This window comes from Panthera uncia (assembly GCF_023721935.1).
Source record: "Panthera uncia isolate 11264 chromosome C1 unlocalized genomic scaffold, Puncia_PCG_1.0 HiC_scaffold_3, whole genome shotgun sequence".
Taxonomy (NCBI): domain Eukaryota; kingdom Metazoa; phylum Chordata; class Mammalia; order Carnivora; family Felidae; genus Panthera; species Panthera uncia.
The window spans coordinates 65,561,670-65,584,053 of record NW_026057584.1 but is presented as its reverse complement, the minus strand read 5'-3'; the positions used below and the strand labels follow the sequence as shown (position 1 = coordinate 65,584,053).

At 33.9% G+C, this 22,384-nt stretch overlaps 1 protein-coding gene across 1 annotated transcript in view; it reads right to left on the bottom strand.

The window, feature by feature from the left end:
* Positions 1-1,044: 1,044 nt before the first annotated feature.
* SCN9A (sodium voltage-gated channel alpha subunit 9) overlaps positions 1,045-22,384 on the bottom strand; it is a 163,390-nt gene continuing 142,050 nt past the window's right edge. Inside the window, exons 21-27 of the mRNA XM_049615550.1 lie at positions 19,122-19,244; positions 15,163-15,444; positions 14,667-14,720; positions 13,596-13,733; positions 7,395-7,499; positions 5,392-5,662; positions 1,045-2,535 (exon numbers count right to left, since the gene is read on the bottom strand). Coding sequence (XP_049471507.1) covers positions 1,343-2,535; positions 5,392-5,662; positions 7,395-7,499; positions 13,596-13,733; positions 14,667-14,720; positions 15,163-15,444; positions 19,122-19,244 — 2,166 coding nt within the window. The 3' untranslated portion in view covers positions 1,045-1,342. The remainder of the gene's footprint in view (positions 2,536-5,391; positions 5,663-7,394; positions 7,500-13,595; positions 13,734-14,666; positions 14,721-15,162; positions 15,445-19,121; positions 19,245-22,384) is intronic.

The following is a 22,384-nucleotide window of genomic DNA, read 5'->3' as shown; positions in this document are numbered from 1 at the left end:
TGACATTGTCCTCATTTTATAGGTGAAAGAAAAAGGTCCAAAAGGATTAATAGCACAAATTAGGAAAGTAGGTTAGTGGTAAGAAAGCAAGTTGGCAAGAATCCCCACTGAATGATCTTTCACTCATACTAAACACAAGTCTGTGTTGAAAGTATGGAAACCAATTTGACAATAAATTTCATGAAAAAAAAAAAAAAGAAATCCTGCCATATATTATGACTTGGAAGTCTGCCATACACACATTAGGATGGAAAACAGGTGATGCAGTAAATACTTTGCCCAAGTCATTATCTTCTCAGACATGTACCACAGTATCAAATAGGTTTCTGTACATCAGGAATCACTTCACGGAAGGAAAGTATCAACGTTGCTTTGTGCGAAAGAATGACTTGACAATACTGCATGAGAAAAAGCAGAAAATTGTGACCAAACAGATGAAGAGTTGGGTCATCACTGGTGTTTTTAGGCAGCACAGTCTGGTGTTAGTTTGTATAAATAATAGTGAATAACGTTTTCTTCACTTCCTCCTTTTCTTCAGTATCTTCACTTTTTTCTTCTTTTGAGGAATGCGATATGTACTTAAAATAATTTTTCGTGTTGTATGGTTATTGTATGAACAAAGAAGGATATTTTAAAAGATGGGCTATGAAGCACAATACTCTACAGGTAAGTCTTATCCTGGTTGGTCTATGAGTCAAGATGAATGAAAAGTATTCCTTGAAATGAATAGCCTACATATGTTTATAATCTCATGGCATTGTATAGGCACATGAAAATTGGTTCTGTTGCGATATAGAATAAATTTAAGCACCTCAAAATATAGAATGACTTCTGTACATGAAGAAGAGTCTTGCTCCCTAATATAACAAGATATATTAACTAAATATTTGTTATTAATGTCCATTCCTTGTATCAGGGCATTTCATTGCAAAGCCAAGGTAAAATACTTTTATAGATATCCAAATGATAGATGCATGTGTGCGGTTGTATTTGCATGGGAAACACGAATATTTACCATTCTGTGAAAAGATGACAAGGCAGATGTGAACATTTTCCACATGGTCTTCTGATTTATTAAAAGCAAATAAAATTAAATCACCTTTGTTTGCTGTAGTCAATAACCCCTATAGAATATTCTTACAATTCTTACAGAATCATCTACCAGTGCAAACACAGCCATCTGCTAATGCTGCCCACCTATTTTAGGGAATCTGAGCTAGTCACGGCAATGACTTTGAGACTATTTTGATGAAAAGTTTTGGCATAGACGTCCTTAAAAGAGTCTTATTAACACAAATTTATCACCTTCACAGGCTGTAAACAATATATCAAAAACGAAGCTCTATTTTTTGCTTTCTTTGCCATCTTTCCCTTTGTCTTCTTTTTCTGTTTTGTCTTTTTCATATTTCTCTTTGTCTGGCTTTGTTACACTATCATATGAAGGGGGAGAGACAGTGGATGGGGTTGCATCTGTTTTTTCTGGACTTGAGTTCTCATTAACGTTATCAAAAACCTTATCTTCTTTATTGGGCAAATCATCATCTCGGTTTCCATCTTTTATGTATATACTTGATATATTTTTGACATTTTGCCGTAAGCGGTAACGTCTGTAAGCACGCTGAATGACAGTAGCAGACACATCCTCTTGTTTTCGTTTTAGTGTAGTTGTTATGGGTTCATAGGACACTTTGGAAGGATTTGCTGACATGAACCTTTCTTCCATCTGTGAACGTAGAGAGTCCATCTCTCCACTCTCACCCAAAACACGCTTTGTGAAGGCAAATAAAATGTCAAGACAATGGATCCGGTCCCCACTGACCATGGGCAGGTCCATGGCAATGAGCTGGACTTTGTTTGGTTTTGCTATGAGGAGAGGAGGATCTAGGGCAGCTGCAAAATCAGAGAGTTTGCTATACTCTATAAACTGGGTGGCATCAGGATCGAACTTCTCCCAAACCTCATAGAACATCTCAAAGTCATCCTCACTCAGGGGCTCAGTACTTTCCTCAGTAGCGACACTGAAGTTCTCCAGGATGACAGCGATGTACATGTTCACCACAACTAGAAACGATATGATGATGTAACTGACGAAATAGAATATCCCAACAGATGGGCTACCACAGTCTCCTTCAACTGAACTTCCAGGATGAACTTTTTTGGGGTCACAATCAGGGGGTGCACTGTTGAGAATAGGCGCTAGCAATCCATCCCAGCCAGCAGAGGTGGTAATTTGGAACAGGCAGATCATGCTGTTGCCGAAGGTCTCAAAGTTGAACATGTCATTAATTCCAGCTTCCTTTTTAACATAAGCAAAGTTGGACATTCCAAAGATGGCGTAGATGAACATGACCAGGAAGAGCAGGAGGCCGATGTTAAACAAGGCGGGAAGGGACATCATCAGAGCAAAGAGCAGCGTGCGGATCCCCTTCGCCCCTTTGATCAGACGCAAGATTCGACCAATCCTGGCAAGACGGATCACTCGGAACAGGGTAGGGGACACGAAGTATTTTTCTATCAGCTCAGCCAGAAACATACCTGGTGAGGAGGGAGGGGATAGAAATAGTTAAATTTCCATGCTACAGAAAATCATGACTTTAAGTATTTTTATCTGCCATCTTATCTCTTACGATTTCAGAGCTGTCCTTTTATATTGAAAGCAATTTCATAACAATCAAAAGATTGAGCAATCCCAAAGGAAAATGAAATTATCATTGTGACATTTTCTCTCCTTTTACTAAGTTTGTGGACATTTTTTTTCCTCCAAAATAATTTTAATTATAAGGGTAATACGTACTCATGTAGAAAGTTCAAGCAGTACAGTAAAATGCTAAAAAGGAAATATAAATCACCTGAAATATCACCAATTATAATCACTGTTACTGTTTTGCTGAGTATCACTTTTGACATTTTTCTATGCAAGCTCACACACACACATTGTCACAGGAATATAATTATGTTATATAAGCATCTTTCATAATTTATTATAGTCACTTCATCATATGTCATGGAAATATTTCCATACAAATGACAACAAAGTAATTTCTTATAGTTTTACAATGTTCTTTCCAAATGAACACATATTGAAGAAATTTATGTTGTTTTCGCTGAGATGAATATCCAAGTAGGTATATTTTTTCTAGTTACATGAGCATCATTTGGTAATACATTAATAAAATATCAAACAGTGTATTTAAAATTTTTTATCTGTCACGAAATCTATCTCCAGAAAGTTTGTACAACTCCTCAGTTATATATGAAAGTGCTCATACTCTGCATGCTCAATTAGTATTGTAATTCTTTATAATTTTTACCAGAAAATCTTTATGATGTTTCAAAACATCTCATTATAACTTATTTGCATTTTTCTTGGAAAAAAATTTACATTTTTTTCTTATTTATTGGATATTTTGTGTGCTTGTTGGCTGTTTTCAACTTTCTCTTTTGGCCATGTTAAGTCCTTTGCCCATTTCCCTATTGAGATATTTACTATTATTGATTTAGGGAGACTATTTTTCTATTGAAAGTGTTAATCCTTTATTGTTCTTAAATGTTACATAATTTTTTCCCCTGTATTTTGTCTTTCAATCTTTTCGTTTTGGGGAGAGGTAGTGGTTAGTTTTTGTCCATAGAATATTTTGATTTTTATGCAGACATAGTTGTTATTTTTTTCTTCATAGATTCAAATTTGTGAGATGACATAGGAAGGATGATTTGATTCAAGTTCATTGTTATAAATCTATTTCTTCTTGAATTTATTTTATTTTACACTTTAATTTTTGATTCATGTGATTTTTCTACTGAGCAAATTATTTATCTTCTATATATTTGAAGTTAAATTTTGAATTATCTATTTGAATCCATTGAGCTTTTTAAAATACTGTTTTACTTCATCAGTGTTATAATAGTATAAATATCTAGTAATACTTTAATTTTTCTTCCAGATGAATTTTATAATCATTTAGACTTATATTGCCATTATCTCCATCATGCAAAAAGACTTACTGATATTCTCACTGGGATGACACTTTATTTATAATTAATTTATTTTAAAAAGGGTCATGATTAAAGTGATAGCCTTCTTATCCAAGTAAAAGAAAAGCCTTTCAATTATTTAAGACTTCCTTTATGTATGTTAGCTTCCTCATAGAAGTTTTATGCATTTCTTATTAAAGTTGTTACTAGATATTTTACTTTATTTTTATTGCCAATATAAATGATATTTTTCTTTAGGTATACTTTCCAAATTTTTTGTCCACATATAAAACATTTATGAATATTGATACATGTGACTTAAAATTTGTATCTTCTGAAATCTAACTGAATCCATGTTTTTGGTGGATTCTCTTTCATTTTTAAAGAATGCCATAATGTGATCTGAAGATGAAGATAACTGGCTCCATGTACCTCTCTGTTTTCTTATCTAATTTCATCAGCCAATACTGTTAAAAATAGAAGTGATAGAGGAACACTCTTTTCTTCTTCCTAATTTAATGGGAATGCTCCCACTATTTTGCTTGTTATTCCTCTGAGATTCCTACCTAAATTTTAATTCGTTTTCTTATATCTTAATACTTTCTTACTTCTCTTTTTTTCCAAAACTGGTTTTGAATGCCTCTTCTAAGTTACATGGTACTCAATAAGGAAGTTTTAGATCATATGACCTTTAACCCTTGTGGGACTGTTTTATCATCTATAAGTTGAATTTGTATTAAATAATCTCTGCAATCTTGTTCTGTCTAAAATTTGTAATTCTTAAAATAAATGAAACCCTAAAATACTGGGCAAAGCTTGTACAGATAATGAAAAAACAAGAGGACAGAAAAACAGCTATGGTAAAGGGGAGAAAGTATACAACCATGTGCTGTGATTCACAGACATGACTGAGGTTGGTTGAGAAATGATTGTATTGACAAGTCTTTGCCAAGTATGAAGCCATAAGAAATGAACATGGCATTTCTTAAGACCTTACCTTCACCTTGAATTTAGAAAGAATTTTCACGCAGAGTCAAGGATATTCTGGGTGTTAGTAATCGTTAATCAAGGGACAGTTCTCATATGTGCTAAAATTGGAGGTGATTTCAGATTCTGCATTGGTCTTCCTACCTACATATAGGTCTTTCTACCTTCAACCCTACATATAGACGTAGTTGCTACTTCTGTGAAAAGTAATCTTGGAAATCAAGTATCAAGAAGTATTACATGCTTGTGGCTTTGAGGCCTATAGCATAAACATAAGAATTCTGACACAGAGGTCTTTGTTTTATTTAGTTTTGTTTTTAAGTTTCCTCCATTCTTCATTTTACTAACATATCCAAAAGTAAATTTACATTCAAGAATTCAGAACCTTCTCTGAGCATGTGTGAAGTTTAGTTTGATTCAAAATGGTCTTACCTACAATGGAGAGAATCACAACCACAAAATCAAAAATGTTCCATCCTACAGTGAAGTAGTAATGTCTGAGGGAGATCAGTTTCAGCACACATTCTCCAGTGAAAAGGATAATAAAAACCACATTTATCCAATATAAAACATCAGTCATGTAGTCACTTTGTCCCTCTTTTTCTACCATCATGGTTACCATGTTGAGGCAGATAAGAACCATGATGGTGATATCAAACACTTGGTTTGTTACTAGGTCAAATATACATCCTTGGAATTTGTTCTGTAAAGAAACAAGAATAATATGGAATGTAGAGCAAATTTTGCAAATATCCATTAATCATTATATTAGTAAAAATTTTTTTTAAAGTTGTGTCTTCAAAGTTGCATAAATTATCTTTGGTCATAAGTTCTTGATTCTACAAGAGATATTATTCATGAGTTAAATCAAAGTCAGAGTGAATGAAAAGTTTTTGTTGTTGTTGACTTTCAATATATATCAAACAGACTTCAGTTGGTCATGTACACTCACATTTGCTTTTAAGCTCATCCAACCCTAGTATGTTATATATGAATTGTTTCAGTCACCAGTAATTTTTTACTAAAACACCGCAGCTCTACTACCCGGAGTATTTCAAGTTAATAAAATATCATGTCTCTAAATTTCTACTTTGCCATATTATTTTAACTAATGTGTTGCAGTGTCTTATATTTATATGACTGCTGTAGTATCAGAGACTTATATTTTCCTATCTCTTTCATGTATGGAATATGTATTTCCATACATATTCATACTTACAAATCACCTTTCTTTTCAGTCTCACTGTTAGTATTATGCTTTCTAGGAAACATAGCTTCTTCAAAATCCTTTTAGGAAAGGCCTTAAAGCATTTTACCAAGATCAAGTAGGGCATGCAAAAAATTAAATACCAGGGTGTCAAATCCATAGATTGTGATTCAACAGGTCTGGTTGAGACCTGGCAATGTGTCCATTTAAAAAGTGCTGGGTGATCCTCATGTTGCCAGCTGGGTACTAATTGGCTTTGTCTTCAGCCATGACTCTTTGGCAAGGTGTGTTATGTTCAATACAAATTTAAATGCATATAATGCATTATATGCATTATAATGCTTATATGCATTATATGCATTTAAATTATATGCATTTAAATTTTTTCCCCCAAGTTGTTAGAGGAATACAAACTATTCTTTGACTGCTTAGACTCACTATTTCCATCTGAGCCCATTCTGGTCTTTGACTTCACAGTAGGAAAAAGTTTAGACTCACAACCAGTCCAACTGCTTCTTTTGCTATTTGTTGCAATATTAAAAATCTTCATGTTAGTTTTACCCTACTGACAGACAGCAATCACTACATCATAAAGTCATTACTTAGATAAATAAGTGTCAATCAAAATTACATTTTATTTGTATTCTCCACAGGCCATATATAATTATTTGTAATTTTTATAGGAATATTATAGGAATATTAAGAACAGTGATAACGTTCAAAATACATATATTCAGTTTTATAAGGCCTTTTATTCAAATATTAGCATTCATGTTTAAGAACTAGTTGTACGTTAAAGATGAATTTAAAATAATTTGAAAATTTATATGCTAGAGATATATATGTAAAAATATACAGTTGCCCCTTGGACAACAGTTTTGAACTACATAAGTCCATTAATCATGGGTTTTTTAAAGATAAATACAGTGCAGTACTGTAAATATATTTTCTCTTCTTTATTATTCTCTTAATAACATTTTGGTTTCTCTAGCTTACCGTATATAATACAGTATATAATACATATAACATGTAAAATATGTGTTCATCAACCATTTAGTTTATCAGTAAGATTTTTGGTCAACAGTAGGCTATTAGTAGTTAAGATTTGGAGGAGTCAGAAGTTGATATGCAGATTTTGACTGTGTGGAGGGTTGGTGTCCCTAACCCCTGTGTTGTTTTAAGATGAATTGGTTTTTTTTTTTCTTTTCTTTTCTTTTTTTTTTTTTACCCCTGGCCGAGGTATTGGCTTTTGTGGTTTCTTAGATCCCAGCTTTTTCATCGCATTATAATATTTCTTCTGTTCTTCTGTCATAAAGATGTCTTGACCTCCAAGGTAAAGAAATAAAAAAATAAATCTAGTTAAAATCAGAATCATGGTCTGGATCTTTCTTCAGATCATTAAGACAGGTTAAAAATGTATTAATATAGAAATAAAATGAATTTATTATGTGCCACATAGCTATAAATAAAACCCATCTTAAAGAATTACTTAGATGTAGGCATGTTACTCTCCATAAATAATGTAATGTGCATACGTAAAATATATGTATTACATATAATAATTATTGGCTCAATTTTCTTTTGGTGCAGTAACCTGTGTCATTTTAAACTATGTGCTGGTATTTCATTTTATCTGCTACCTATCTCAGGCATTTTATTGCTAGATTACAAATATATTAGGAAGAGTTATACAAAATAATACTGAACATCTTTTTTGATGATTTGGCTAATATTTGGGACTCTAATGAAAAGTAGGGGCCAAAACCATAGTAAAAATAATTTTATGTTATTTGTATTAATTTATAAATGCCATATTTGTTTAGCAAAGAAAAAGAATATACAGTAGTGCCCTCTTATCTGTGGTTCTGCTTCCTGTGGTTTCTGTTCCCCATGGTCAACTGTGGTCTAGAAGCAAGTGACCCTCCTGGCATAGGTCAGAAGGTGAATAGTAACCCAAGGCTACATCACAATGTCTGCAGATAATCACCTCACTTCATCTCATTACATAGACATTTTATCATCTCACACCATCACAAGAAGGGGAGTATAGTACAATAAGATATTTTGAGACAGAGAGACGATATTCACGTAACTTGTATTATGGCATATTGTTCTATTTTATTATTATTGTTGTTAATCTCTTACTATGCCTAATTTATAAATTAGACTTTACCATAGGTATACATGTAGAAGAAAAAACATGGTACATTTAAGGTTTGGTACTATCTATGGCTTCAGGCATCCACTGAAACATATGACCTATAGATAATGGGTGGGGGAGACTACTGCACAGTGAACATGTAACACAAAATATCTGTGTGTGTGTGTGTGGGGGGGGTGGGTGTTTGAAGAAACTTGTTAGATACTTTTTTCATTCCAATAAAGAAACTGCAATATAAGCAGGTTATTGGGTGTCAGCATTATGTATAATAGTGTTGGAGGTATTGAGGAAATTACCAATGATTCAGGATCCTTGACCTGAAGGACTTCCTAATTGAATAGACAACCTTTAAAATTCAACAGTAAAAATAACTAACTCTAAAGTTTTTTGGGGTCGCCTGGGTGGCCCAGTTCGTTAAGCATCTGAGTTTGGCTCATGTCATGATCTCATGGTTTGTGAGTTTGAGCCCCATTTTGGGCTCTGCACTGACAGTGGAGAGCCTGCTGTGGATCCTCTGTCTCTCTCTCCCTGTTCATCCCCAGTTTGCACCCTCTCTCTGTCTCTCAAAACAAACCAACAAACCAACCAACCAACCAACCAACAAACCAACAAACAAACAAACATTGGGGTGCCTGGTTGGCTCAGTCGGTTAAGTGTCTGACTTCAGCTCAGGTCATGATTTTGCCTCTGTGCTGACAGCTGAGACCCTGGAGCCTACTTTGGATTCTGTGTCTCCCTTTCTCTCTGTCTCTCATCTGCTCATGTTCTGTCTCTGTCTCTCTCAAAAATAAATAAACATTAAAAAAAAATTAAAAAAGAAAGAAACATTGAAAAAATTTAAATGAAGGTTTTGATCTTTATTTCACAAAGGGGGCCTAGAAACTTTATCTGTTCTTTTAGGGTATGCCAATTTTCTTAAAATTATCTGTAATTTTTACAGATTCACACATTTTCTACATTGATGTGTAACATCAACTTTTTAGTTATGGGACAAATTAGTATAATCCATGTAATGTGGAATTTATTTTGAATAATTTTTCGTTCTCGAATCCTTACTTAATTTGTAGGGTTGGGGAGTTAAAGATCATCTGGTTATTGTTTCCCTTTAGTTTTCTTGGATTGGGCAATAGCTTTCTATTATACCACATTTTAAAAAATATATCAAATACCTAATGGTAACCAGACTCTGCTTTCTTTCTTAAACTGTTTTAACTCACCTTTATTCTAGTTGATATACAGTCTTTGGTATTTACCTTACATATTCATGCTAGGTATCCAGGAGAGCCTTCAGGCCAGTGTTAAGAGAACTACTTATGAGTGGAAACTGAATGCCATACCATGTCAAGAACTTACCAGAAGAAGCTAGGAAAACACTGGGAAGAGAACTCTGAATTAGAGGTAAAAATCAAAGTGGCAAATTTTAACTTTTCTTAAAGATACCTTGTTTGCCAAAATAATAAAAGGTGGGGATAAAACTAGGAGATTACAAAATGCTCTAATAGAGGAACTTGTGTTGTTTGGTTTTACTGTAGCTTTAGAGACCTTGTGCAAAATGTATCCCTTTAAAAGCTAGATGGAAGACACTCTGTAAATCAGGCTGGTCCTTTTCAAGTTACACACTATGTCAAGGCTGTGTTACTTAGTACTTAAGACTGTAGTTCTAGTATCAGATCATCTTTGTTCAAATCCTATCTCTGTTGTCCTTAGGCAAGTTTCTTAATCTCTTTAAGGATAAGTCATCTCATCATTACAAGAGTAGCTATATTTCAGTTGTCTTGTTCTGAGGATCAACTGAGATCATGTATTCAAAGCACTCAGAATAATGCCAGATACACAAGCCCTCAATAATTGTTAGTTGCTATTACCGTTGTTGTTACTAACCTTCCTAATAAGGTTATAGTTACTAAAAGGGGTTGCTTTACTCAGAATTTACCCATACGTAACCAGGGCTATACTAGGTCTTTGTGTAAATATACTACATATTTTTCCCTTTTGTAACTTGAACCTATTAATAATTTGTGTTCTAATTTTCCAAAGTATGTTTTCTAATGAATTATTAAACTCTTATTATCACATGAACTCATTAAAATGAAAACATTACTTATAGAAGTGATGGGTATTTGGAAAAACTAGTAAAGTGGGGTTGGTTATTAGAAGAGCTATGAGCTGAGACCAAAGCACTAAGTTAAAAAGCCTTAAGAGTCAAGAATACGCTGGGAAAAGAATATGGGCTTTGAAGCCAAACAGACCTTTGGATCCTGAATGCCAATGGACCTGTTGATTGATTTGAAACAAATTACTTAGCCTTACCAGGCCCCAGCATATATACTTTTCTATAAAGATGCCACTTTCATTAGCTTGTCTGTGGATTAGATGAATTCACATACACAAAGTTATCTAGCAGAAGATCTCCTATGTAGTAGGTTAATTGAAGTGTCGGTCCTGTTTCTTACTAAGGTGGAAAGAAACCGTAGGCCATTCAGAAAAGGTCAGAATATAAAAGGTATGCTTAAATTGCAAATTAAATACTAGAAGAAATGTAGGGGATATAGTGGTAGTTGGCAGTGCTTCTAAATTAGTAACTTTTGCCTGACAGTAATGGTAATGGTGTCAACCCATCCTATCTTCCTCCAGTGGCAATTCTTGTAAGAGCAACATTTAAAAGCAAGAAGATTAAAGCAGTTAGGGTTGTAGCTGTCCTGCCCATGGTCACATGGCTTTATCTAGATATATGTTTGATTGATCCTATGCAGGGAATATTGGGGAATCATACGTATATGCTTATATACCATATATACACATATATAATGACTAAAGTTGAAAAAAATTCAATTGAAAATTAGAGTATACTTTGTAAACTTATTTTCAAGGTTAATTATCAATTTTTAGAGATTCTCTGTCTAAAGCCATGAATATATGATGTTAGCTAAGTGTGGCTCTCAGATATTAAATGTAAGAATGGAAGATGGAATTTTCAAAATATCTTTGAAAAAAACCTATATTTGAAAATGTAAGCATAAATAACATTTAACATTTACTAAATTTCCTTCCAATCGTGAATATCAGTCACGTACAATAATGAAATTTCATTTCTTGTACATCTATCTTTTCTTAAATGCTAAGCCAGTATCTAAAATGACTCCCTCTTGGAATCCTACCCCTTATCTTGGAAAGATTTCTTTTCCTGTGGGTGGTGCTACAGTTACAGTAACTCAGCCAACTTTGACAGGAAAATTGAGACTTCTTAGATGATTAATTCTCTTGCAAATCACAGATAATACTAGACTGTACCCACTACAGGCTCTTCATTGAACATATCCCGTATTCCCCATTGCTGCAAATGACTAATTTGGAGACTTAAATGTGGTCCAGGTAGCAGGTAATGCAGAATCTGACCTAGTCTTGGGTCTCTCTTCAGTCATTCTACGCATCATTGCTGGATTCAGTTTTTAAATTAGAACTGAGTTTTCATAGTCCCTGGAAGAAGAGACTCCAGAGTTGGATCTGTGATGAGACTACTTCCTAACTGTCGGATCACACGCCAGTAACACATCCTCTCTGACAGGGGAAGTGGTGATATAATGCCTTTTACGTTTGCTGTAAAATGCGACTAAGATTACACACGTGGAGTACTTTACACAGAATCAGACACATCATCAAGTCATAATAAATGCCACTGTCCTGCCTATATGTGCTCCCTTGCTCAAAATACCTCAATGACACATCAGCTCCTACTGAAAAATACCTAATATGGCTTTTCAAATCTGCTCTCAGGCAAGACTTCATCTTGTACTATTTCTCTTCTTAAAATTCCATCTCAAAACTCCATTCAAACTGGATGGAAGGCTATTCCTCCTGGATTATTTCCTCTTATGTCAGCCTTATGCATGTGCTCACACATTTCTCTATCCCTCCCTGTGGATTATCCATCTTTCTGCCTCTCAGTTTCTACATGTCTTCTTATTAATCTTACAAAGCCTACCAATTGTCACATAAATGTGTTTTTTTCTATTTACATCTATTTTTTCTCTGTCCATTTATTTTGTTGTTGTTATTATTGTTGTTTTTGTTAATTTTTATTACACTTATCATTATTTCATATTATAGTATTTAGGGATCTGGCATAGTGCAGGGGCTAAAAAATATATGCAGTATATGGGATCAACTACTGACCTTATCAGAACTATCACTTACTAGATGCATGATCTTGGGTACTTCACTTAACCTTTTTGTGGCTGCCCACATTTATCAGACAAAGTCAGTAATAATAATAATAATAATAATAATAATAACAATAAATTTTAGGGTAGATATTTTAGGTTGAATTGTGTCCCCCCCCCAAAAAAAAATATTTTAAAGTCCTAGCCCCTAATACTTCAGAATTACCTTATGTGGAAATGTCATTGTAGATGTAATTAAATCAAGGTGAGGTCGTACTAGAGAAGAGTGAGCCTTTAATCCACTATGACGAGTATCCTTATAAGCAAAGGATAGAGACACAGAGAGGGAAAACACTCCATGTGACCATGGAGGCAGAGACTAAAGATATGCTGCCATAAGGCAAGTAACACTTGAGCTACCAGAAGCTACCAGAAGCCTTCCCTAAAGGCTCTAAAGACAGCATGGCCCTGACAAAACCTTGATTTTGGACTTGCAGCCTCCATAACTGTGAGAGAATAAATTTCTGTTGTTTGAAGCCACCAGTTTGTGGTACTTGGTTATAGGAGCCTTAAAAAACTAATACAGTTGATGTGAAAGTTAATGAAACACAAATCTCAGGAAAGTATCTTACTTGCAACATTCAACAAATCTTAATTTCCACCACATGTATCATTGCTTCTGCTATGATACAAACCCCCTGAAGTCAGGAAACATATCCTGTGCTGTTGTCCATCAAGGGCCAGCCCAATATATACCACACAGAGCAGTGGCTCAGAGAATGAATGTAACTCCTTATGAAATATGCTTTGAATAAACAATTAGTGCATTAATTTTTCTTAATTAGTCAATCCTCTATAGCGAACATTGACAAAAACTCAATACTTGTCATATTGCTTAAAAATATGACAGGAGATAATTATTTTCTGTGCAGAGATAAATGAGATTAAGCATATCTGTATTCAATTATTTAAAAAAATAAATGAAGTTATAATGAAGCTAATCACTAATTGGTATCAAATTAAATTTCAAAACATATTTTTAGGAAAATAATTGTTCATATTTTTCAGTACAGTAAAAAAAAAAAAAAAAAACCCTTAAAATACTTATCTTTTTTTTCTGTTGGTTGAAATTATCTATGATGACACCAATGAATAAGTTCAAAGTGAAGAATGATCCAAAGATGATAAAGATGACGAAATAAATATACATGTAGAGGCTGTATTCATAGATGGGCTGCTTGTCTACCTATAAGATTAACAAAAGTTAGCAGCATATTGACAATAACATTAATGATTTTGTTTTTTTCATGGTCTGACAAGTTAATCCAGACAGTGCTATCCTTGGTGAACTTGGCTTTTCAGAAGCCAAGGCATCTTGAGGATCAGCCTAAACCTTCTTAAAATTTATTCAACATTAAGCATTAAGCTTTAAGCAATAAATATTTATTGCATGCTTACTATGTACATGAATATAATCTTCAAATGACTACAAAGGACTTAACCATATGTAGTACTTGTTCTCAGATTGGTAGGACAGACAATCTGGTAACTAACTGAACTGAAGTATGTTATTTATTTCCAGAATAAAAAACTGTAAAGAATGTGATACCATATTTATATAAATTGATTTTTTTTTCTTCATTTGATTACACAAATGTCTTCACTGGATTTAACTTCTTAGCATGGAACTCATTTCACATAAACCCTTCCAGAGCATTTTAAACATAAAAACAACAAAATCTATGAATAAAAAAATTTAAAACCCATGAGTAACTTATGATATTTAATTTTTATTTTGATAAATGTATTTATTGAGCACTTATTGCCAGGGTGTGCAAAGTGCTCTACTTACATTTTCTGGTTGGTTCCTCAGAACAATCCCATGACATGGACAGTAATTTTTTTTTTTCTTTTTACAGCCAATAAACAAGCTGAGAGAGGCAAAGTAATTTGCTCAAAGTCAGTTACAGAGCTTATATATGATAGAGCCAGAATTTGAGTTAAGCTCTGTCCCCGAATGCTGCACACGTCATCACTAGGCTATTATTGGGTGGAAGGAAGTTCTTCATTTTGTGTGTACGTACACAAGGGCTCCTTGGAGCTACTATTTGAAAATGGCTGACCTAAACTCAGGAGCTTTAAAAACTGTAGAGTTTGTGTTATATTGACCAATACTTACATTAACAGAATCAACAGCTGCATACATAATATCCATCCATCCCTTAAATGTTGCCTGTAAATATAACAATAGAATCTGAATGTGAAGCTCACACTCTAAAATAGCCATACACGAATTCAGTCCATTTATTGTTACATTTATTAAGTGATATCGAATCACTGAATTTTACTCTATTTCAAAATATCAATTTAATATAAAGATGCTATGTCGAGCACCAAAAGGACATAGTGCCAAGTCACATTGTAAATCTTAGCCCTAGTTAATTATTTCCAGGTTGTTACAATTCCTGAAAATTTTGCACATGAACTTTAATTTTTCCAGAGGTAGAGTTTTCCAGAACATGTCTTATAGGCACATGTTCTATGAAAGACCAAGTCTCTCTTTAAAGTCACAAAGTACATTATCTTTAACTTCTAGTTAATAGATTAAACAATGAATTATATCCTTCATCCAGAGTCCACTACAATATCAAGCATTCATGACAGGGCTCACTTACAACTTGAAGCAGAGACAGGTAACCAAGTCCAACATTATCAAAGTTCACCTTCAGGTTTTTCCACCGCACATTTTGACTAATGTTCATCAGTGCAGAACAGTCGGAACGATTTTTAACTAGACTTGTTGGAAAACGTGACCCATCTGTGGTATTAACACACTCATAGAACTTCCCAGCAAACAAATTTACTCCCATGATGCTAAATATTAGCCAGAATATAAGACACACAAGTAGCACATTCATGATGGAAGGAATTGCACCTATGAGTGCATTCACGACCACCTAGTATTCAAAGGAAAGAAAAGGATGATTAGGATTAGTAAAAATGTTACATGGTCCACATTAATGAAACACAATGCAGAATTAAGGAAATTAGAAAAGCCACCCTTACATGTTTAAGACATCAAATCACCAAGCAACATGTATTAACTATCTATGCTTAGTAGTATGCCAACCAAGACAAACGAGACAGGAGCCCTGTGATCGATAAGCTTACTTAAAATATTTGATAAACACATTGAAAGTATTAGCAACAGTGCAAAACAAAGTAGCTAAAAATGATACCATAGCTTAAATAAATGAAAAAATAAAAATAATAAACCAAAAACCTGATATATGTAAGGTGAAGTCGTAAATCTGCATAATCTAGGGAAAAAAAAGAAATTTCTAAGTATAAATGATAAAAAATAAATAAAATGTACATTTAAAGGTCAGTGCTAGCCCTAGATTTGTCAGTGCTAAAATTCTCCTATATAGAGAAACCACTGGTGTATATAAGCTGGAGTTAAGGTTGGGAGTCTTTCAGCGTATGAACCCCTTATATTTAATTGGTTCTGCTAGTTGTATGGTACTGAATTCAATTAAGACCTTGGGACCTCAGTTTCTTCATCTACAAAAGGAGAGCCATCTGTTCAAATTTATTATTCTAGCTCTAAATATACTTTATATATAAGTCCTGGGCTAAATATAGATAATGCTTGCCTTGGTTAAAATAAAAATGAAATAGTTTATCATTAGTTAATACTTCCTTTATTTCAGCTTTTCAGCATTTCCACTGCTATTAATCACTGGTGCCTCTTGCCACTCCAATTTTCCTGCATGGGCACTATTGTAGCATTTATCACTCTCCAGATTTTCTTAATTACCCCATCTTTCGAAACCTACCTGTCTTTTTATATTTCAGCTCTAGTCTGTATTTGAGTCCAAATGTGTTAAAGACTAATTTGTTAAGTGAGAGCACTGTGCTCCCTCTTTTTTCCAAGCAGTGAAACATTAAGAATCTTTGACCATCTTTGAGATTTTCTAGAGCAGGGGTTGGTGAGCATTTTCTTAAGTATTTTTAGGCTTTGAGGGTTATATGTTCTCTGTTGCAAGTATTCAATTCTGCTCCTGTAGCAATAGATTATAAACAAATGGGCATGGCTGAGAGGCAATAAAACTTCCTTTACAAAACAGGCAATCAGCCTGTGGGCTTTAGTTTGTTGACCTCTGACCTAGAGCAATAGTACCTAGGGTCTGTGGGCCACTGAGCTTCCATGCCAGCATAAAATTCTGTGAAAAACATTATGGTTGTATTTTTTTTTTTTTTTAACGAAGAGATGATTCATAGTGTTATGAGATCCTTATAGTGTACGTGACACTAAAAGGGTTAGGAAACACAGGAGTAGAGAATAAAGTTCAAAGTGGTCAACTCTTGTTCAAGCCTATGCTTTCATCCTTACTTCCTGCTAACCTCCACACTGTGCTTATCACTGAGGCACATTTTTCCTTCTAGTCCTTGCTCAAACATGCCTTGCACACTCAACCCTATGTTTCTCTACCAACTAGTATCTCTGCCTGGAATGTCTAGGTGCCTGGGGGTTGAGGCCCACTATTTAAGTCATGGCTCCAAAGTCACCTCCTTGTGAGGCCTTCCTAGACTTCCCAAGGTAGCTACTCTAGCCTCCATGGTCCTGTAGTACTGTGAGCTTACCATTTCATAGCAGATGTCATAGAGTAACCACTGTTTCCCTGTCTGTCTCTCCATGACTTTTGTCCCCACTCAGTCTTGGGGGACTGGGGTCTCTTCACCATTGTACTCTTTTTATAGCCTAATAGCTGACACATAGTTGGTGTTTAAAATGTTTGCTGAAAGAATGTGAGTAATGGTGGTCTCTGAGGGAGATAGATACATATTGGTCTGATGAGCAGCCATTTGGGAAAGTCAATAAGCTTGAGATCCTCAAGACTCAAAGGAAGCTAACTACATAATGCCTCAAATCATCATTTCATTTACTCTTCAGAATGATCCTGCAGTGGGAAGGAACATATCCTTTTATGTGGTTAATAAATGCTACAGAGATATATCTGCTCCTCCAAATCTATTAAAACATTCTCCAATTATTGATAAAAAACAAACAGCAAAGAGGGTAGAATAATGGGCTAGCTTAATTGCTGAGGGAAGAAGCTTGTAGGGTAAAATACATTCTTTGTTCAAGAAAATGCAGTAGATGGTCTGTGTGAGTCCAGATAGGAGTCATAAGTTCCAGATCAACTGTAACATTCTACCAATGCTCAAAAAATGAAGTTAATGTCAATGGATTCCAATACTATCTTTCTGTGTGATAACACAACTTGTAATTTTTCAATTCTTATATGATAAAAGTATTGAATTACACTTATGAATATTTGTGTATAATTATGATCTCTCACATACACTGGAGCCATTATACATTGGATGCATTCAACACTAGACATGACAGTCATAGTTTAGCAGGGATAACCCTGAAGATCTGCTAGACTAAAAGATCTCTGATATTCACCTGAGGCTTCAGATTTCTGAGCCCCACCCCAGAGTTCATGATTCAGTAGGTTGGGAGGAGGGCCTGGGCATCTGCATTTCTAATAAATTCTTAGATGATGCTGATGGCTGGTCTGTAGATCACAATTCAGTGAGATAGACTAATCTGCATGTTAAGTTGTTCAGAGACTACAGGTAGAGAGGCAGTCAGATAAACAAGTACAAAATAATATAATAAGGATTTTGTGTGTCTGAACATAAAGGGAGGATGATCACTTATGCCTGGTGGTGAAGAGACAAAGCAAATATAAATTGGGGCTTAATGGCTGGGTAGGTGTCTGCTATATTGGGGAGCTAGGGTTGAGACAGGGCAGGGAGAAGCACTCTCAGCCAAGAGAACGACAGAAGCATGAGAAAGCAGGTATAAACCTGGTAAAAAAATAAATTTGAGGAGAGCAGAAATAAGTGAGGATATGGACTATTTAGAGAAAATAAGGTCATTGTCCCGCATGTATTTTATGAAGTTGCTGGTTTAATACAGCTCTGAAAGCTAGGTTGCTAGTAATTATTTTTCTCACCTTGTTTGTCTCTGCAAAATGGTCTCTTTTCAGGCACCATGCAGCCTTGTGCAAATTCAGTAAATTTTCAGAGCTTTAGTTTTCTCAAATGCAATTTGGATATCATTCGACTATTATTGAAACATTTATTTTAAGGATGAAATTTAAGGTGGTGGCTGATGCCCCTTGACTTCCCTGATTTTTCTTATGACTCCTACCAGGGTAGCTCTTTAAAAAAAAATATTTTTTGAACACCTGATACAGGTAAGTCCTTGATGACTGGTATTTGGGAGATGTTATCAGAACTAATAGTGTCCCCTTCACCTAAATTTCCTAGCATAGGGAAGATTTTCATTTAAAAAGGGAGAAGTCACTTATTTGGATTACTGCCTAACAGTATTACGTGAAGGAGGCATTATTGTATTTGATTTACTCTTTGTTAAACAATATGCACTGAATACTGTGTATATGAATATCTATACACATATATAAACATTACATCTATATATATACATACATATATGTGTATATAAACAGTCCATACTTTCTACATACTTATTTTTCATATTTTATACTCCATTTAGAAAATAGAATATATACTAGAAAGTTTAGCATTTTCTTACCCTCATTCCTTCAAATCTAGATAAAGCTCTTAGAGGTCTTAAAGCTCTAAGTGTCCGAAGGGATTTAATGGGGCCAAGGTCTGAGTAGCCGAGAGTGTTTGCGACTAAAGTAACCAAAGAAACCTACAAAAAATAAAATTTTCATTAATCATTTCAATGAAATAATAAAGCATAAAGAGGAAAAGTCAAATTCAAAGATCACTAACAGCAGACCAATAAGAATAATATGATTTTAAATATCAAATTGTCTAGTCATTGGCTAAAAATAGGTAAGATGTGCTTTTGTTAAGGAAATATATTTAAAGAAAGGTTAATGAAAATAAAAGAAATAATAGAAGGAAAGTAGTTTCTTACCCTGAATAAAAATCACACATTCTTTTTACACGTTTGTAGTCAATGATTATATAATTGCTTATTAATATGTTTATGCTTGATATATTTAATTAGATATGCTATATATTTAATTAGAGCAACTTATGTTATACATTTATGCTATGCATTTAATTAGAGCAACTATCAAAATTTCAATTATAATAAAACCCAGGGCATAAGAAAGTGTGTGATTTTGAAGCTAAGTCATAAGAGTGTGGCATTAATTCAGCCAAACCTATGTTTCAGTGTAAACATTATTCAAAAGCGTTTGGAAGACTCATGATTTTGAGACGGAGTTAATTCCCCACAAGGCTGTTCTGCCTTGTGATTTATCAGAACTGGCACCAAAAAGATTTACCTAGTAATAGACACTGGGAGAAAAATCTCAATTGTATTGAAGAGAGCAAAAAATAGATGATCTCACTGGCTTTGCAATCAACACAGACATACGGACCTTCATCATGTGAGACCTGCCACAATTACCATAATCAGTATGCAACAGAAATTAGTGTTCTTACAATAAACTATCTTAGAAGAAAGAACATGGACAGAAATAAAATCAATACACATTTTGGTAATAGAGCAATGAGCTCCTCAATGACCTTACATCTGGATCTGTAAATGCATGAAGTCTCTGAGTGCCTTCCATTTAAAATATTCATTTGTTGTTACACTGTGTGTAGCAGGAAGTAATGTCTAAGAACAATGTCCAGAATGTAGCTTTTCATTATGAATGAAGTAATGACTAAAAGATTCAAGTTTTCCAGGGAAGACTAGGAACACCTGAGAGTCATTGTTCTTATATTTAACTATTGACAGAGTAGAAAAATTCAGCGCTCACAAGTTCACTGCTCCTGCTATCAGAGACAAGTAAACTGATTTATGAATCAAAATGCGTTGAAGACTTTTGTTCTTTCTCATACAGTTACTTCCAAATGCCTCAATGTTGTGCAGGTTTGGTGGTACAGTAGTGAGCATAGCTGCCTTCCAAATGTCTCAGTGTAACATTGTTTATTTTTAAGTCCTTTATATTATATATCCAGCAGAACTAATTGTCTGTCCCTCATATCATTTGAAATTCACCCAAGTCATTCAGGTCTATTATTTTCCACTTAAATACACTTAAGAAAATGTACTTTTTAATCAGGATAACAAGTATTCCCTTTTAATCAGGAAAAAATTTTTCAAATGTTTATTATAATTTTTTTAATGTCTATTGATTTTTGAGAGACAGAGCATGAGCAGAGGAGGGGCAGAGAGAGAGGCAGACACAGCATCCAAAGCAGGCTCCAGGCTCTGAGCTGTCAGCACAGAGCACGATGTGGGGTTCGAACTCACAGGTCTTGAGATCATGACCTGAGCTGAAGCTGGATGCTTAACAGACTGAGTCACCCAGGTGCCCCTCTCTTTCTTAAAATACATTCTTGTAAACTTAAAATACATACTTGTAAACTTCTATTTCACAGGCTGAGTGATGAAAGTAACTATGTTTGTGATAATGTTTTTAAAGGTTTTTAAATACCTTAAATATTTTATAATAACCCATAAAAGACCCAATCATATTTAATGGTTAAGAGAAAAGAAAAGAAAAAGCCTACATTCTTTCTATCATTTCTTCTTATTTTGTTTAGCCTTTCTTTAAATCTATTATGTTACAAAAGCATTTTTCTTACCATTTATTTTTCTATCTAGTAACTAGGTAACATATATATAAAGGTAAATTTAAAAAAATCAAACAATATGAAATCACTAACATAAAGTATCAAAAATTAGAGATCAGATCTCACAGAGAAAGCCTAAGATAACATAAGAGGTGTAATGTATAGCTATATCTCAATAAAAAAAATTGTTTTTGCATATCACCTATATAGAAAGCAAAATGTTAATTATTGTTTTTAATATTTTATATTTTGACCTGTTAAAAAGAACTTACTAAGCTTTGGATAACAATTGAGAAATTAAACTTTTGAGTAGAAATGATGAGTTTTGTTTTAATTTTGTAGTCAGATTTTGCTATTTATAGTCATTCTTACTTGTAATTTTGATATCTATGAATGATGCTATATTTTTCTTTGCTGAAAAGTTTAATGATGCAAACTGGTGGTTAAATGTTAGAGCACTTGTTAACATTATAAATATTTGCATGTTGCCCTCTAATTCCAGACATCAGATGGAAAACAACTCCCTAAAAATTATAACTTATTATAAGATGTCCTTTCCCTAGCCACAAAGACTAGATTTTGGAAAATCTAGGGAAATTAGTAATAGATGGAAGAACATAAATCATTCTGAGAAAAATTAGATTTGGATATTGCGGTCAAAACTTAACTTAAAAAAGCCTTTCAAAATAATATAAAATATAATAACATAATTATTATATGTGATATATTATTAAATTATATTATTAAAATATAAAATAAAATAGAGAACACTAAACAAGAATAAATTGGATGTTGCACCATTTCTATTTGAGATGCCTTAATCTCACAGCTATTTTAGGATCTCTTTCTTATTTCAACAAGATTCCCAAAAAAATATTTTTGCTTTGTTAAAAATAATTTGTAAACTTAACCTTGCTTATATATTTTCCATCATTCAAGTGTTGAACGGTTCTCTGAATTTATTACTTGACATTGTCAATGCCTATTTTTCTGTTCCATTGCCACTCCAGAGATTAAGGGTAGGTTGGATGTTTCAGGTGGGGACAAGAGTGTGACTCATTTTGGTTTTCCCTTTCATTGTGGAAGAGATAAATATTTTGAAATGCATGCCTCTCCATTTCCCTAACACAGAGTTATACAGCTTTTGTGTCACCACTTTTACATAACTTTCAGCTAACACATCAGCTTGATACATCCCTTATTGTCTTTTATTTTCTAATTTTATATTGT